Source organism: Scyliorhinus torazame, chromosome 21 (assembly GCF_047496885.1).
Source record: "Scyliorhinus torazame isolate Kashiwa2021f chromosome 21, sScyTor2.1, whole genome shotgun sequence".
Taxonomy (NCBI): domain Eukaryota; kingdom Metazoa; phylum Chordata; class Chondrichthyes; order Carcharhiniformes; family Scyliorhinidae; genus Scyliorhinus; species Scyliorhinus torazame.
In genome coordinates this window covers 56,424,985-56,444,236 of record NC_092727.1, presented here as the reverse complement: position 1 = coordinate 56,444,236, position 19,252 = coordinate 56,424,985, and the positions used below count along the sequence as shown (strand labels likewise).

Genomic DNA, 19,252 nt, shown 5'->3' with positions numbered 1-19,252 from the left:
TGGGAAGACTGATGAATCGCACCTGAAGGGAAGGCTCTTGTGCTCATCCTAGCCAAATTCAACATAAAGGTTGTAGGTCAGGTGGACTTTAGAACATAGAACATAGAACAGTACAGCACAGTACAGACCCTTCAGCCCACGATGTTGTGCCGACCATTTATCCTAATCTAAGATCAACTTAACCTACACCCCTTCAATTTACTGTTGTCCATGTGCCTTTCTAAGAGTCATTTTTTGTCCCTAATGACTCTGACTCCACCACCTTTGCTGGCAGTGCATTCCACACACCCACCACTCTCTGTGTAAAGAACCTACCTCTGACATCTCCCCTATACCTTCCTCCAATCACCTTAAAATTATGTCCCCTCGTGACAGCCATTTCCACCCTGGGGAAAAGTCTCTGGCTATCCACTCTATCCATGCCTCTCATCACCTTGTACACCTCTATCAAGTCACCTCTCTGCCTTCTTCGCTCCAGTGAGAAAAGCCCTAGCTCCCTCAACCTTTCTTCATAAGACATGCCCTCCAGTCTCAGCAGCATCCTGGTAAATCTCCTCTGTACCCTCTCCAAAGCATCCACATCATTCCTATAATGAGGCGACCAGAACTTTACACAATATTCCAAGTGTGGTCGAACTAGAGTTTTATAAAGCTGCAGCAAAACGTGGCTCTTAAACTCAATCCCCCTGTTAATGAAAGCCAACACACCATACGCCTTCTTAACAACCCTATCAACCTGGGTGGCAACTTTGAGGGATCTATGTACGTGGACCCCAAGATCCCTCTGTTCCTCCACACTTCCAAGAATCCTGCCTTTAACCCTGTATTCAGCATTCAAATTCGACCTTCCAAAATGAATCACTTCACATTTATCAAGGTTGAACGCCATCTGCCACTTCTCAGCCCAGCTCTGCATCCTGTCAATGTCCTGTTGTAACCTGCAACAACCCTCAACACAATCTACAACTCCCCCAACCTTCGTGGCATCGGCCAACTTACTAACCCACCCTTCCACTGCCTCATCCAAGTCATTTATAAAAAACACAAAGAGCAGAGGTCCCAGAACAGATCCTTGCGGGACACCACTGGTCACCGACTTCCAACTTTATAATATACTTTAGAGTCTCTAAGCCCTGGCCCATAACAAGAGAAAGAGAATAATATATCTAGGCTTGCCGGTGGATAGATTAATGACCAGGGGGTATAGATTTAAGGGAAGGGGCAGGAGGTCTAAAGGGGATATGAGGAAAATCATTTTCACCCAGAGGATGGTGGAGGCAGAGACCATTATAACTTCATGTTTTCTTTTTGAACTTCTCTGGTTAGACTTCTGCCCCTCAGCACTGAAATGGCCCTCATCATATTAGCATAGGAAATAGGAGCTCCAATCGGCCATTCAGTCCCTCGAGCCTGATTTGTCATTCAATCGGATCATGGCTGATCTTGCCTCGCAAAATTAAACCAATGAGAATTGGGGGGAAACCTCCCACTGACTGGAGTCATACTTGTCACAATGTATAATGATTTGGCTGTTGAAGGTGAATCACCTCAGCCTCAGGGGTTCCTCAGCGTAGTGCCCTAGGCCCAGCCATCTTCAGTCGTTTCATCAATGCCCACCCCTTCAGCATAAGATCAGAAGTGGGAATGTGAATTGCTGATGCGCAGTATTTGGCTCCATTCCAGTCACAGCTCCTGAGATAAAGAAGCATTTCCATGTCAGTGTGCAGTAAGGCCTACACACGTGCTAATCACTCCTGTTCCTGAAGACCTAGATTGGTGCCAGTCCAGCAGAACCTTGATTTTAAAATTCTCATTCCTATTTTCAAGTCCCTAAATGGCCTCACCTCACCCTATCTCTGTAACTTTCTTCATGGCTCAGTATCAAGTTTTGTTTTATAAGACTCTTGAGAAGCACCTTGGGATGTTTTACAACACTAAAGGGATGACACAATTGCAAGTTTTTGTTGAATTTATTTTGAGTGGACACAACTCCTTTCATTTCCAATATATCGCCCAACCTTTTGCAGCTCCCCCAGTGTAGTGCAACAATTACTCACTCAAGTCGAGAAGAGATTAAATCAATCGAGGCTTTATTAAGCAAGACTTGTTCCCCAGCAGCTCAGTTACAGAATGCGGCTGCTGGGAGAACTCGAACTCTTATACTCCGCCTTCAGGGCAGAGCCAGCAGGCGGCAGATCCAACCAGGACCCGGGACCTGTCAGCCAATAGCCTCTCGGCTTCACAGGTACCATACTATCCCGAATACATACCACCACATTCACCCCTTGTTAAAAAAGAACCCGGCGGGGTGGTGGTTCGCATGGTGGTAGGGGTTTACAAGGCTGGTCCTGGAACTGATTTCGCACAGTGGTTATAAATTTAGCCCAACAGTTAATTATGTACAGGTTGTCCAAATTATTTACAAGTTCGTTTTCCTTTTCTTGTTGTGTCATGCGGATTCCGTGTGTCGAGTGGGTGCACTGGTCGTTCTTGTCGATCGCCTCAGCCCCGGTGGTGGTGTAGGTGCTGGCTCGGGCACTGTCGTCTCTGGGAGTGGTGCGCTGTTCGTCCCTGTTTCTTTACTCCTGGGTGGGCCCGTGAGGAGGACCGATCCACCCGGGAAGGGAGCGGTCGCGGGGTGCGCCGGTGACAGGGAGGGGGTGCTCGGTATTGGGGGTGTGTGTGTGTTTCCGGCGGGTGCCAGCTCCCGCAGGGAGACCGTGTCCTGTCGGCCGTCGGGGTACGCCACGTAGGCGTACTGGGGGTTTGCGTGGAGAAGGTGAACCCTCTCGACCAACGGGTCCGATTTGTGCGCCCATACATGTTTTCGGAGCAAGATGGGTCCTGGGGCTGCCAGCCAGGTCGGCAGCAACGTTCCGGAGGAGGACTTCCTAGGGAAGACAAGGAGGCGTTCGTGAGGCGTTTGGTTAGTGGTGGTACACAGCAGCGACCGGATGGAGTGGAGGGCATCCGGGAGGACTTCCTGCCACCGGGAAACTGGGAGATTTCTGGACCGTAGGGCCAGTAGGACGGTCTTCCAGACCTCACCGTTCTCCCTCTCTACCTGCCCATTCCCCCGGGGGTTGTAGCTGGTCGTCCTGCTCGAGGCAATGCCGTTGCTGAGCCGGAACTGATGCAGCTCGTCACTCATGAAGGAGGACCCCCTATCGCTATGGATGTATGCGGGGAAACTGAACAGTGTAAAGATGGTGCTGAGGGCTTTAATGACTGTGGCTGCTGTCATGTCGGGGCAGGGGATGGCGAAGGGGAAACGGGAGTACTCGTCCACCACATTCAGGAAGTATACGTTGCGGTCAGTGGAGGGGAGGGGCCCTTTGAAATCCAAACTGAGGCGTTCAAAGGGACGGGAAGCCTTTATTGGGTGCGCTCTATCTGGCCTGAAAAAGTGTGGTTTGCACTCTGCGCAGATTTGGCAGTTCCTGGTGGCTGTACGGACCTCCACGACTGAGTAGGGGAGGTTGCGGGACTTCACGAAATGGTAGAATCGAGTGACCTCCAGGTGGCAGAGGTCCTCGTGGAGGCACATGTTCCGCGGGATAGGGCATCGGAGGGCTCGTTCAGCTTTCTGGGACGGTACAAGATCTCATAGTTATAGGTGGAGAGCTCAATCCTCCACCTCAAGATCTTGTCATTCTTGATTTTGCCCTGCTGTGCACTATCGAACATAAAGGCTACCGACCGTTGGTCAGTGAGGAGAGTGAATCTCCTTCCGGCCAGGTAATGCCTCCAATGTCGCACAGCTTCCACTATGGCTTGGGCTTCCTTTTCCACTGAGGAGTGGCGGATTTCTGAGGCGTGGAGGGTCCGGGAGAAAAAGGCCATGGGTCTGCCCGCTTGGTTGGGAGTGGCGGCCAGAGCTACATCGGATGCGTCGCTCTCGACCTGGAAGGGGAGGGACTCGTCGATGGCGCGCATCGTGGGCGATATCCGCTTCGATGCGGCTGAAGGCCTGGCGGGCCTCTGTCGACAGGGGGAAGGTAGTGGACTGGATTAACGGGCGGGCCTTGTCTGCGTACTGGGGAACCCACTGGGCGTAATACGAAAAGAAGCCCAGGCAGCGTTTCAGGGCTTTGGAGCAGTGGGGGAGGGGAAATTCCATGAGAGGGCGCATGCGCTCGGGGCCGATAACTCCATTGCGCACTACGTATCCCAGGATGTCCAGATGGTTGGTGTTAAAAATGCATTTTTCTTCATTATAGGTGAGGTTCAGGGCGTTAGCCGTCTGAAGGAATTTGTGGAGGTTGGCGTCGTGGTCCTGCTGGTCATGGCCGCAGATGGTTACATTGTCGAGGTATGGGAACGTGGCACGCAACCCGTGCTGATCAACCATTCGGTCCATCTCCCGTTGGAAGACCGAGACCCCGTTCGTGACGCCGAATGGGGCCCTTAAGAAGTGGTAGAGCCGCCCGTCTGCCTCGAAGGCCGTGTACTTGCGGTCACTCGGGCAGATGGGGAGCTGGTGGTATGCGGACTTGAGGTCCACGGTGGAAAAGACCTTGTACTGTGCAATCCGATTGACCATGTCGGATATGCGGGGGAGAGGGTACGCATCGAGCTGCGTGTACCTATTGATGGTCTGACTATAGTCTACGACCATCCTCTGCTTCTCCCCGGTCTTCACAACTGCCACCTGGGCTCTCCAGGGACTATTGCTGGCCTGGATTATGCCTTCCTTCAGCAGCCGCTGGACCTCAGACCGGATAAATGCTCGGTCCTAGGCGTTGTACCGTCTGCTCCTAGTGGCGACGGGTTTGCAATCCGGGGTGAGGTTCGCAAACAAGGAAGGCGGTTCAACCTTGAGGGTCGCGAGGCTGCAGATAGTGAGTGGGGGTATTGGGCAGCCGAATTGGAACGTTAGGCTCTGGAGGTTACACTGGAAATCTAACCCCAAGAGAATGGGTGCGCAGAGTTGGGGAAGGACATACAGCCTATAATTCTTAAACTCCCTCCCTTGCACCATTAGGTTCGCGATGCAGAACTCTTTGATCTCTACGGAATGGGACCCCGCAGCCAGGAAAATCTTTTGGGTACTCGGACGAATAGAGAGAAAACAGCGTCTTACCGTGTCCGGGTGGATAAAACTTTCCGTGCTCCCAGAGTCGATTAGGCATGGTGTCTCGTACCCGTTGACCAGCACCGTTGTCGTTGCCGTTTGGAGCGTCCGGGGCTGCGATTGGTCCAGGGTCATCGAAGCCAGTCTAGGTTGCTGCACCATGGCGTTTTCTTCCGGCTCCGTGGAGCCGTCTATGCTGGGGTCCTTGGCTATCAGCCAAGATGGCGGCGTCCATGGATCGCACGCGGTCGGTGGTGGACAAAATGGCCGCCCCCATGGATCGCGCGTGGCCGGGGGGGTCACAATATGGCGGCGCCCATCCTTCCCTCGTGGTGTCCGGTTCCCAAAATGGCGGCGCCCACGGGCCGCACATGGAGCGCTGGGGGGGTTGAGTCTGCTGTCCCCGTTCTCCCCCGGAGATTGCGGTGACCCCCCGGGACTGGCACACCGCTGCGTAATGCCCCTTTTTGCCGCAGCTTTTACAAATAGCTGCGCGGGCTGGGCAGCTCTGCCGGGGGTGCTTCCCCTGCCCGCAAAAATAGCAGCGGGGCCCACCGGGATGGACTGGTGCTCTAGCCGCGCAGGCTTGCGGGGCGGTGGGGGGTGCCGGGGAGTCAGGCACAACGGGGGTCCACGGAGCCCAAGGGGCTGCCGCGCGGTCGGGGCCGTAGGTGCGGGCATTTTGTGAGGCCACGTCGAGGGAGGCCGCAAGGGCCCGTGCCTCTGTGAGTCCTAATGAGTCTCTTTCTAACAGTCTTTGGCAAATTTGAGAAGAAGCCATAGCTGCCACAAAAGCATCCCTGATTAGGAGCTCCGTGTGCTCGTTTGCGCTCACCGACGGGCAGTTGCAGTTCCTTCCCAGAATCAAGAGCGCGCTGTAGAACTCGTCGAGAGATTCTCCGGGGATTTGCCGTCTCGTCGCGAGTTGGTGGCGTGCATAGACCTGGTTTATGGGCCGAATGTAGACAGCTTTCAGCATGGCGAGCGCCGTCAGGAAATCCTCCGCATCTTCGATGAGCGTGTAGATCTCCGGGCTCACCCTGGAGTGCAGGACCTGCATTTTCTGATCTTCCGTGGTCCGGCCGGGGGCCGTTCGAAGGTACCCTTCGAAGCATGCTATCCAGTGTTTAAACACGGCTGCCGAGTTTGCTGCATGGGGGCTGATTCGCAGACACTCCGGGGCGATCCGGAGCTCCATAGTCTTTTAAGCTTGCTTAATAAATTGTAGCGCAACAATTACTCACTCAGGTCGAGAAGAGATGAAATCAATCGAGGCTTTATTATGCAAGACTTGTTCCCCAGCAGCTCAGTTACAGAATGCGGCTGCTGGGAGAACTCAAGCTCTTATACTCCGCCTTCAGGGCGGAGCCAGCAGGCGGCAGATCCAACCAGGACCCGGGACCTGTCAGCCAATAGCCTCTCGGCTTCACAGGTACCATACTACCCCTAATACATACCACCACACCCAGCAACACAGTTTCGCATCCAGTAAAATCAACGGTGATTTCATATCACCCATTTTACACAACTGCTGAAAAGCAATCTCAAACTGTAAGATCTGATGGAAGCACCATCTTGGCTTATATACAAATTAATGTGAAGAACATTTTGAACTTTAGGGTCTGGAAAGTTAGCCACTTAGAACTGTTTTTCCAGGTGTTTAGTGAACCCCAAAGCCAGCAATATGGCAGGCAGGAAGCAGAGGTTCACTATAAGCAGCAATTGCATCACCCGCCATGTTGGCAAAGTCTAGAAACATCAGTCTGCAGTATGTCGAGCTTTAAACAGCCCCACCTAATGCCTTTCTCTGGGCCTCGACTGCAAGATCGGTTTGCTCGCAGAGAGTCAATTCCTGGGCTGGTAGCACTCAGGAAAGCCAGCTATATAAGCAACCTAGAAGGGTGTGGGACTTTAAAAGCACCTCTGCAAGCCGCAACCAGAACGGTGAGAGTTTAAGATATAGTTAACTGATTGTGCGGGCAGAGGGGATTTGGAGAGATTCTCCTGGTCAGTTTCAAAAAACGCTGGTTGATTTCATGGGCACCTTACCCCGAACCCTCTGCTCCCAGTCACCACAAACTATCTCACAATCATGTCACCATCTATCCCCATCCCCCACCCTCAAACCCTATTCTGGGTTCCTGCCCTTCCCTCAGTTCCCTGTGGGGCTGTTGCAATATGCATCTGGCCCAATCAGTGCTTGCACTTTATCTACCATCCACCCAATTATCTAGGCTGCTCACTGCTTCAATATCAATGAGGCCCAAGGCTCAACAAAGGAGATGATCTGAGCTTCCCCAAGCGATGCAGTATTGTTCCTGGTGCCCCAGTCAAAAACTTTGCTTGCCCACATCTCCCGGGCGAGACCACTGTACGTCTCCGGAGGCTCCAGTGTAAATGGCAGAAAGTGAATGATGGGATGCCTCACGGATAATTGCTGGGACCTGGGCTATTTACAACTTTGATTAATAATTTAGATGAAAACATGGAGAGCAATGTGTCTAAGTTTGCTGATGCAAGCAAGTGAGGTGAGAAGGTGAGCTGTGGAGAAGACACAGAGAGACTGCAGAGATGTAGTCATGTGACGTGAGTGAGCAACAAGTTGGCAGATGGATTACAATGGAGTGTGAAATTATTCACTTTGGTCATAAGAATAGAAAGTAAGACTTGACATCTACTCATACAAGGAATGCAGGAACTTAGCATCAAGGTACAGCAAGTAGTTAGGAAGGCAAATGACATGCTGGGGTCTATTGCAAGGTGATTAGAGCATAGGAATAAAGTCTTACTACAAATGTGTACGGTTTTGGTGAGACCGCATTTGGTGTACCGTGCGCAATCTGGGTTTCCACATTAAAAAAGATATAGCTGCATTGGAGGTGGTACAGGGAAGGTTCACTGGATTGGCCCCTAGGATGAGGGGGTTGCCCTGTGACAAGATGCTGAGTTAATTGGGCTTGTTCTTTGTAGTTGGTTTAGCACAGGGCTAAAGAGCTGGCTTTTAAAGCAGACCAAGGCAGGCCAGCAGCACGGTTCAATTCCCGTACCAGCCTCCCCGAACAGGTGCCAGAATGTGGTGATTAGGGGCTTTTAACAGTAACTTCATTTGAAGCCTACTTGTGACAATAAGCAATTTTCATTTCATTTTCATTTCATTTCATTGTTTAGAAGAATGAGAGGCGGATTCACTGAACGTTCTGAAAGGACAGATGCTGAGAAATTATTCCCTCTGTTCGGGGAATCTAAAACACAGGATTGGTGGGGTGGCGGGGGGGGGGTTCACACTTTCAGGACAAGGAGCTGATCATTTAGGACTGAGATGAGGAGAGATTTCTTCTCTCAAAGGATTGTGAATCTTTGGAATTCTCCACCCGAGGTTTGTGGATGCCCCATCATTGAATACGTTGAAGGCTGTGGGATAGACAGATTTTTGGTCTCTCAGGAAATTAAGGGCTGTCTGGGAACTGGTGGGAAAATGAAGTTGAAGCCCAACATCAGCCAGGAAGTGGCAGTGCAGACCTGACAGGCCAAATGGTCTACTCATACTTCTATTGCTTGTGTTCTTGTGTAAACAACTGAACAGCTCACGAGCACAAAACACTTCGACACACTCGCTGTATATTATGGGACGGAATCTCCATTCGTTCACCCCAGCAGGATTCTCCGGTTACGCTGCAGTGAATGGAAGTTTGCATGCGCACCAAATTCTCCGTTATCGCTGGCAGCGGTAGCGGGGCAAACTCGGAATGGAGAAGCCCGGCCTATATGTCCAGTTAGCACAGACCTATGTGAACTGGAATCTATCTCACAATCTTCAGTGGGATCCAGGCTTTCATCTCCTCATGGGGCCGGGAACCAGCTCAAAATGCTGAACATGGGTTGGGATTTTCTTTTCCTGCCTGAGGCGGGACTGGAAAATCCAGGCCATGGTTTATTTTTTTTGCAGGAAGAACAGTTTTCCGATGCCTTCCCAACTCCACCGCATTTTCACGTGACCTTTGGATGGATCGGGAAGGACTTGGATGAAAATACACAGGCATCTCTTCTGAGAACTTCCTGTGAGGGTCACAGAAATATTTTATTTCATTTCACCTACTATTTGTGTGTGCAGGTTTTGGAGACCCAAAGGGAAGCACTTCCTTGGACAGTTTGTGATCACAGGGGGTGGGGTGGAGGTGGGGGCGGGGAGCCTGCTCAGGAGTCGGGACCATTCTAATAGGTAAGCGTAAAATACTTTGACATCTTCAAATATCACGATTAAATGCTGTACTTTCATGCAGATATGTTTTGAATGCAAAGATGCATCATAGAATCCCGTAGAATTATAGAATTCCTGCAGTGCAGAAGGAGGTCATTTGGCTCATCGAGTCTGCACATACCCTTTGAAAGAGCACTCGACCTCTGTCATGCAAAGGTAAATTGACCATTAGATTGAACAATTCATTTTTTTTTTTATTAGAGAACACACTATTAGTGCCATAATGCTTTCAATATTTCAAAAAATGTGTTGGTAAACCCTATTAAACATGTAACATAGAAAAATACAGCACAGAACAGGTGCTTCGGCCCACGATGTTGTGCCGAACCTTTGTGCTAGATTAATCATAGATTATTATAGAATTTACAGTGCAGAAGGAGGCCATTCGGCCCATTGAGTCTGCACTGGCTCTTGGGAAGAGCACCCTACCCAAGGTCAACACCTTCACCCTATCCCCATAAACCAGTAACCCCACCCAACACTAAGGGCAATTTTGGACACTAAGGGCAATTTATCATGACTAATCCACCTAACCTGCACATCTTTGGACTGTGGGAGGAAACCGGAGCACCCGGAGGAAACCCACGAACACACGGGGAGGATGTGCAGACTCCGCACAGACAGTAACCCAAGCCGGAATTGAACCTGGGACCCTGGAGCTGTGGAGCAATTGTGCTATCCACAATGCTACCGTGCTGCCCTTAAAAACAAATTAATCTACACTATATCATTCTACCATACTCCATGTACCTATCCAATAGCTGCTTGAAGGTCCCTAATGTTTCCGACTCAACTACTTCCACAGGCAGTGCATTCCATGCCCCCACTACTCTCTGGGTAAAGAACCTACCTCTGACATCCCCCCTATATCTTCCACCATTCACCTTAAATTTATGTCCCCTTGTAATGGTATGTTCCACCCGGGGAAAAAGTCTCTGACTGTCTACTCTGTCTATTCCCCTGATCATCTTATAAACCTCTATCAAGTCGCCCCTCATCCTTCTCCGTTCTAATGAGAAAAGGCCTAGCACCCTCAACCTTTCCTCGTAAGACCTACTCTCCATTCCAGACAACATCCTGGTAAATCTCCGTTGCAGCTTTTCCAAAGCTTCCACACCCTTCCTAAAATGAGGCGACCAGAACTGTACTCAGTACTCCAAATGGGGCTTTACCAAGGTTTGTACAACTGCATCATCACCTCACGGCTCTTAAATTCAATCCCTCTGTTAATGAACACTAGCACACCATAGATCTTCTTCACAGCTCTATCCACTTGAGTGGCAACTTTCAAAGATCTATGAACATAGGCCCCAAGATCTCTCTCCTCCACATTGCCAAGAACCCTACCGTTAACCCTGTATTCCGCATTCATATTTGTCCTTCCAAAATGGACAACCTCACACTTTTCAGGGTTAAACTCCATCTGCCACTTCTCAGCCCAGCTCTGCATCCTATCTATGTCTCTTTGCAGCCGACAACAGCCCTCCTCACTATCCACAACTCCACCAATCTTCCTATCGTCTGCAAATTTACTGATCCACCCTTCGACTCCCTCATCCAAGTCATTAATGAAAATCACAAACAGCAGAGGACCCAGAACTGATCCCTGCAGTACGCCACTGTTAACTGGGATCCAGGCTGAATATTTGCCATCCACCACCACTCTCTGACTTCTATCGGTTAGCCAGTTCGTTATCCAACTGGCCAAATTTCCCACTATCCCATGCCTCCTTACCTTCTGCATAAGCCTACCATGTGGAACTTTATCAAATGCCTTACTAAAATCCACTGCTTTACCTTCATCCACGTGCTTGGTCACCTCTTCAAAGAATTCAATAAGACTTGTAAGGCAAGACCTACCCCTCACAAATCCGTGCTGACTATCCCTAATCAAGCAGTGTCTTTCCAGATGCTCAGAAATCCTATCCCTCAGTACCCTTTCCATTACTTTGCCTACCACTGAAGTAAGACGAACTGGCCTGTAATTCCCAGGGTTATCCCTATTCCCTTTTTTGAACAGGGGCATGATATTCTCCACTCTCCAATCCCCTGGTACCACCCCTGTTGACAGTGAGGACGAAAAGGTCATTGCCAACGGCTCTGCAATTTCGTCTCTTGCTTCCCATAGAATCCTTGGATATATCCCGTCAGGCCCGGGGGACTTGTCTATCCTCAAGTTTTTCAAAATGCCCAACATATCTTCCTTCCTAACAAGTATTTCCTCGAGCTTACCAGTCTGTTTCACATTGTCCTCTCCAACAATATGGCCCCTCACATTTGTAAATACTGAAGAAAAGTACTCGTTCAAGACCTCTCCTACCTCTTCAGACTCAATACACAATCTCCCGCTACTGACCTTGATCGGACCTACCCTCGCTCTAGTCATTCTCATATTTCTCACATATGTGTAAAAGGCCTTGGGGTTTCCTTGATCCTACCCGCCAAAGATTGTTCATGCCCTCTCTTAGCTCTCCTAATCCCTTTCTTCAGTTCCCTCCTGGCTATCTTGTATCCCTCCAGCGCCCTGTCTGAACCTTGTTTCCTCAGCCTTACATAAGTCTCCTTTTTCCTCTTAACAAGACATTCAACCTCTCTTGTTAACCATGGTTCCCTCACTCGACCATCTCTTCCCTGCCTGACAGGGACATACATATCAAGGACACGTAGTACCTGTTCCTTGAACAAGTTCCACATTTCACTTGTGTCCTTCCCTGACAGCCTATGTTCCCAACTTATGCACTTCAATTCTTGTCTGACAACATCGTATTTATCCTTCCCCCAATTGTAAATCTTGCCCTGTTGCACGTACCTATCCCTCTCCATTACTAAAGTGAAAGTCACAGAATTGTGGTCACTATCTCCAAAATGCTCCCCCACTAACAAATCTATCACTTGCCCTGGTTCGTTAGCAAGTACCAAATCCAATATGGCCTCCCTTCTGGTCGGACAATCTACATACTGTGTTAGAAAAGCTTCCTGGACACACTGCACAAACACCACCCCATCCAAACTATTTGATCTAAAGAGTTTCCACTCAATGTATGGGAAGTTGAAGTCACCCATGACTACTATCCTGTGACTTTTGCACCTTTCCAATCTGTTTCCCAATCTGTTCCTCCACATCTCTGCTAGTACTGGGGGGCCTATATAAAACTCCCAACAAGGTGACTGCTCATTTCCTATTTCTGACTTCAATCCATACTACCTCAGTAGGCAGATACTCCTCGAACTGCCTTTCTGCTGCTGTTATACTATCTCTAATTAACAATGCCACCCCCCCACCTCTTTTACCACCCGCCCTAATCTTATTGACACATCTATAACCAGGGACCTCCAACAACCATTTCTGCCCCTCTTCTATCCAAGTTTCCGTGATGGCCACCACATCGTAGTCCCAAGTACCGATCCATGCCTTAAGTTCACCCACCTCATTCCTGATGCTTCTTGCATTGAAGTATACATACTTCAACCCATCTCCGTGCCTGTAAGTATTCTCCTTTGTCAGTGTTCCCTTCCCCACTGCCTCACTACACGCTTTCGCGTCCGGAATATCGGCTACCTTAGTTGCGGTCTACAAATCCGGTTCCCATTCCCCTGCCAAATTAGTTTAAATCCTCCCGAAGAGTACTAGAAAACCTCCCTCCCAGGATGCCCCTCTGGTTCAGATGCAACCTGTCCTGCTTGTACAGGTCACACCTTCCCCAGAATGTGCTCCAATTATCCAAATACCTGAAGCCCTCCCTCCTGAACCATTCCTGTAGCCACGTGTTCAACTGCACTCTCTCCCTATTCCTAGCCTCGCTATCACGTGGCACCGGCAACAACCCAGAGATGAGAACTCGGTCCTGGCTTTTAACTTCCAGCCTAACTCCCTAAACCCGTTTATTACCTCCACACCCCTTTTCCTACCTACGTCGTTGGTACCAATGTGCACCACAATTTCTGGCTGCTCCCCCTCCCCCTCAAGGATCCTGAAGACACGATCCGAGACATCCCTGCCCTGGCACCCGGGAGGCAACATACCTTCCGGGAGTCTTGCTCGCGACCACAGAATCTCCTATCTATTCCCCTAACCATTGAATCTCCTATTATTATTGCTTTTCTATTCTTCCCCCGTCCCTTCTGAGCCCCAGAGCCAGACTCAGTGCCAGAGACCTGGCCGCTAGGGCCTTCCCCCGGTAGGTCATCCCCCCCAACAGCATCCAAAACGGTATACTTGTTTTGAAGGGGAACGGCCATGTGGGATCCCTGCACAATCTGCCGGTTTGTTTTCTTTGCCCTGACTGTAACCCAGCTACTATAGTCCTGTACCTTGGGTGTGGTTACCTCCCTGTAACTCTTCTCTATAACCCCCTCTGCCTCCCGAATGATCCCTAACACGGTCTCGGAGGAGCTGGAGTTGGGTGCACTTCCCGCAGGTATAGTCAGCGGGGACACCGGTGGTATCCCTCACCACCCACATTCTACAGGAGGAGCATGCAACTGGCCTAGCCTCCATCCCCTCTTACCTTACAGAATATAGCTGCCCTGTGGACCAACTGGACCTCCGCCCTCCGACTCTGCTCCCAGTCTCTGTAAATCCCTGGCTCCCTTCTCGCTATTTGTGGAAATGTAGGAAACTAAATGAAAGCAGCATCTTACTCCCTCCTCACCTAACTCTCAGTCACCAAACTCTCACCATACCACTCAAATGCACCAAATTCAGCACTCAGTGCAAACAAAGTCTGCACTGTAGGTGGATCACTTTTATACTGCGAATCTAGCCTCTGAAAACTGGCCTTATCCAATTAACTGATTAACAAGCTCCAGCTGCAAGTACCTACAAGTAGAACCTTTGTTTAAAGCGGATTGAAAATTCACCTTCTTCTAAACCAAACAGTAACTTTTAAGTTAATTAACTAAATAAAAGAATGACTAGACTTTAGATAAAAATGAACCCTTATAGATAAAAATGAACCCTTATACTCCCTCAGTCACCAAACTCTCACTACAGCACTCAAATGAACTTCAGTACTCAGTGCAAAAAAAAAAAAAATTAAATTGCCCCTTAGTGATTTAAATATACACACTGGTCTGACTTTCAAAGAAGAATCCTCTGCTCTTGAAAGTTTAAAAAATCTGAACTCCTGTTCTCCTCATTTGATTGAAAGGCAATCTGCTTCAAAATGGGAATATAACATCTGTGTTTCTTTTTCAATTTCCGAATCTTGTAGCTATAATAGTTTGCTTTCATAGCTGTGGTTATTATGAGTTCCACAGGTTAAGAATGTCTTGAGCCCAGCAGGTAGTTTATTGACACAGCTGCTCAGGGAAATGATTGACAGATGAAATATGCTGCAATAACATATTTTGGATGGGATTCTCTGCCCCGCCACACCCATTTCTGGTGCGGCGCGCACCCACTGGCAGTGGGATCCTCTGTCCTGGCAACCGGGAAATGGAGTATCCCATTGTGGGCATCCCCACACCACCGGGAAATCCGCAGGCATGAGTGTGCTGCTGGCAAAACGGAGGATCCCGCCGGTGGAGAAACCACCATCTGTCTTTGGTGTGGGTTCTGAGTACATGGTTGTCTCTTTACACAATTTAATGGAAGGGGCAACGGAGATCTGAGAGGACAGGGAGGAGTATATAGGTAGTATAAGGGCATTTGACACCTTTAAATTATTTGGGAGCTGGGCTGCTATCTCTGAGAACTGAGGTGGGCCTTTACTAGCCTGGCTTCACATCCACATTCCTCCAGCACGCCATTGCAGCTCGCAATTGGCACTGCAAATATGAACCCTGCATGAAACACAAAAATCCTGGTCAAAATCAATCATGTGTTCTGCATGCTTTGAGGAAGTTGGGAAAGGGAAGTTGGAATTCACAATCTATACACCAGCCACCGAAATTCAGTTCAAGAACGGCACAGTGGTTAGCATAGCTGCCTCACAGTGCCAGGGTCCCGGGTTCAATTTCAACATCGGGTGACGGTCTGTGTGGAGTTTGCACTTTCTCCTTGTGTCTGTGTGGGTTTCCTCCGGGTGCTCTGGTTTCCTCCCACAGTCCAAAGATGTGCAGGTTAGGTGGATTGGCCATATTAAATTGCCCCTTAGTGTCCAACGGTTAGTTGGGTTATGGGGTTGCAGGGATAGGGTGGGGAAGTGTGCCAAGATGGGGTGCTCTTTTGGAGGGTCAGTACAGGCTCGATGGGCTAAATAGCCTCCTTTAGTAGGAATTATATGATGCCCTAAGATGTTACATTTTTAATGTATCACTTCCAGGTGTGACAGTGGCATTGTACTTCCGCTGCTCTTTGTAGAAACCATCCACTTTTGACCTCAACTCATATCAATAGATAGTGAAGAACAGGTAAGGCAAACAAGCCTTGGCTGCAAGCTGAAGGTCCACACCAAAGCGGTCCATCAGACCTGGTGCACCGACCATGGGCTGAAGAGGCAATGTGCATGGAAGGTGAAATACGGGAATGCCAATGGGTGAAGTGGAAATCTTGCAGCCAATAAGGCAACTCACGCTGGATATCGACCGTGACCTCAGCTTCCCTCCCCTCCGGGACTGCAGCGTTCTTCGCCCTGCAGATGATGCGCTGTCCATTTTCGATTTCCGATGGTGGTATGTGCAGGCTGCTGATGATGCTCTCTCGTTTCCCATCCTTTAGGAGTCTCTGTGTGGGAGGAAGCAATCGGAGTGTTAGCCGCAGATCAGTTGGTTGCACTCTGGCCTGAGTTAGAAGATTCTGAGTGCAAAACCCACCACAGCAATTCAAGTGGGTAATTCAGACTGTCAGCATGTCTAAGGATTTAAAAGAGACGATAATTCCTCAGATGTAGATCAGGAGTGGGAACCCCTGGAGCAATGCACAGTCATTGGAGGAAGCTAAATAATATTCAATTTCGCTGAAAAGAGATAGATGCCTCATTTTTTTAAAATATATATATCAGTGACAGTCAGGATCCCAAATATACAATGATTGCATCTTTTATTCAATTTACTTACAGTCCAGGGTATCAGTTGGTAATAAAGATCTACTCCAGAGAGTTGAGCCGATGATCTAGGCTGCCAATTCTGCACAGTACTGAAGGAGTGCTGTACTGCCCTAGGCACAATCTTTTGGATGAGATATTAAACCTAAGCCCTGTCTTCCACCTCTGGAACATAAAATATCCTCTGACACTATTCCGAAGGACAGCAGAGCAAATTTTTGATAAATTTTCTTTTGTTTTTGCTGCCGCCAAATTAGCTATTAAATTCCCTACCCAAGCGGCGGGAACGGCCCCGTCGAGTTCTGCGCGGCGCAGGCCAGAGAATCGCATGGGACACCCAAAATGGAGATTCTCCGCTACACCCGCTATTCTCCGGCCTGGATGGGCTGAGCGGCCTGCCCAAAACGACGGTTTCCCGCCGGCGCCATCCACACCTGGTCGCTGCCGGCGGGAACAGCGCGGGAACGCTGGGGGGGCAGCCTGTGGAGGGGGGGGCGAGGGGGGTGCTTTCACCGGGGTTGCACTCAAAAGGGGTCTGGCCCGCGATCGGTGCCCACCGATCGGCGGCCCGGCCTCTCTGAAGGAGGACTTCCTTTCCTCCGCGCCCCGCAAGATCCATCCGACATCTTCTTGCGGGGCGGCCTCGGGGAGGACGGCAACCACGCATGCGCGGGTTGGCGCCGGCTACCGCCGGCCAACCCGCGCATGCGCTGGTGACGCCAGTTAGGCTGCGGATGACGCGGTGCCGCTTTTATGCGGCGCCAATGTCCGGCGCGCGCTGAGGATGCTGCTTTAGCAACACGCCCCCTGAGTCTCTCGCGGCCCCAACCCTAGCCCATTTTCGGGCCCTGAATCGGTCGAGATCGGGGCAGTTTCGCGCCGTCGTGAACCTCGACGTCGTTCACGACAGGTGGGCACTTAGCCGCGGGAGCGGAGAATCACGCCCATGAAATCTGGAAGCAGTACTGCTATAACTTGCCCGGATCCTATTGGCTGGGGACAAGTGGTTACCCCATGTTCCTTGGGGAATATGAGTTCCCCCAAAGAGGGGATCAATGCAATCATTAGCAATGCAGCTGTATAAATAGAGCTGGCCAGTATGTTACTGGCTAGAGAGGGATATCAGTAGTGAACTACTGGCCCTATGTACATATTCTTGTTAATAAAGTTATTTCTGTTTGACTCCAAACTCGTGCTGGATTCTTTGTGACCCTCACAAAAAATGTTTTTTGCTCCAAGTTCAAACAGTTTAGGTGTAAATAGATTTACTATCTTCCGAGATGACATCGACTTTTCAGCATTCACCTCTTCAAACACTCTCTTTGTGCTGCACTTGACAGCTCAGCCTTTGACTCATCCCCATTCCTTTTCTTTTCCATATCCATGGCATCTTCCATTCATCATCTAACTCTTCCGACTCTTTTATTGTTGATTCAACTATCTATTCATTAACTTCCTTCAGATGGCACAATATCAGTGCTCTCCTCACAATATAATGGCTACATGTAGCTTTCCTTCCTACTTCCCATGTCCAAACAAAAGTGACCACTTCTTCAGTCTTCTTATATCAATATCCTTGCATTGACATTCAATGGCATTACCATCGCTGAACCCCCCACCATCAATATCCTGGAGGTTACCATTAACACGGTGATTAGCACTGTGGCTTCACAGCGCCAGGGTCTCAGGTTCGATTCCCCACTGGGTCACTGTCTGTGCGGAGTCTGCACGTTCTCCCCTGTTTGCGTGGGTTTCCTCCGGGTACTCCGGTTTCCTCCCACAGCCCAAAGACATGCAGGTTAGGTGGATTAGCCATGCTAACTTGCCCTTAGTGTCCAAAAAGGTTAGGAGGGGTTATTGGGTTATGGGGAAAGGGTGGAAGTGAGGGCTTAAGTGGGTCAGTACAGACTCGATGGGCCAAATGGCCTCCTTCTGCACTGTATGTATGTTCTATGTTCTAACTAGAAACTGAACTGGACTAGCCATATAAGTACTGTGGCTACAAGAGCAGGCTAGATGCTAGGAATCCTGCAGCGAGTAACTCACCTCCTGACTCCCCAAAGCCTGTCCACAAGGCGCAAGTCAGAAGTGTGATGGAATACTCTTCACTTGCCTGGATGAGTGCAGCTCCAACAACACGCAAGAAGCTCACCACCATCCAGGACAAAGCAGCCCACTTGATTACTATCCCTTCCACAAATATTCACTTCCTCCACTATTGACGAACAGTGGCACCAGTGTGTATCAGCTACAAGATGCACTGCAGGAACTCACCAGGGCTCCTTAGACAGTACCTTCCAAACTCATGACTACCACCATCTCGAAGGTCAAGGGCAGCAGATACCTGGAAACACCACCACCTGGAGGTTCCCCTCCAAGTCACTCACAATCCTGATGTGAAAATATATCACCGTTCCTTCACTGTCTCTGGGTCAAAATCCTGGAACTGCCTCCCTAACAGCACTGTGGGTGCATCGTGTTAAAGAAGGCAGCTCACCACCACTTTCTGAAGGGCAACTAGAGATGGGCAATAAATGCTGGATGAACTAGCGACGCCCACATCCCATAAATATAAAAATATGTTTTTATATTTTGAACTCAAGTTAATCCACACATCTTCATTCTTAAAGCCACCTCCAAGATATTAGGCAGGGGATTTCCTCAAAATTTACTCCTACACATGCTCCATTAATATAACTTTGCCAGATGCACAGTCGAAAATATTATTATTAAACATCTGTTCAAAGAGCGTTAATCCTCTGTGGGTTTAAGCCTACCTCTGATGCTTTAGCTCATAATCTAGGCTGACACTCACTCCAATACAGTGTTAAGGGGGCGCTGTATTTTCAGAAGCGGTGTCTCTTCGATGAGGCATGAAACCAAGATCCTGTCTGCCTGTTAAATGGATATAAAAGATCCCACGGCACCATTCAA

At 49.5% G+C, this 19,252-nt stretch overlaps 1 protein-coding gene across 2 annotated transcripts in view; it reads right to left on the bottom strand.

The window, feature by feature from the left end:
- The window catches only part of kirrel3a (kirre like nephrin family adhesion molecule 3a), a 1,049,271-nt gene that overhangs the window by 214,902 nt on the left and 815,117 nt on the right, over window positions 1-19,252 (bottom strand). For both annotated transcript variants that reach the window (XM_072486819.1, XM_072486820.1), the window contains exon 5: window positions 15,849-15,999. In XM_072486819.1, the coding sequence (XP_072342920.1) occupies window positions 15,849-15,999 (151 nt within the window). The remainder of the gene's footprint in view (window positions 1-15,848; window positions 16,000-19,252) is intronic.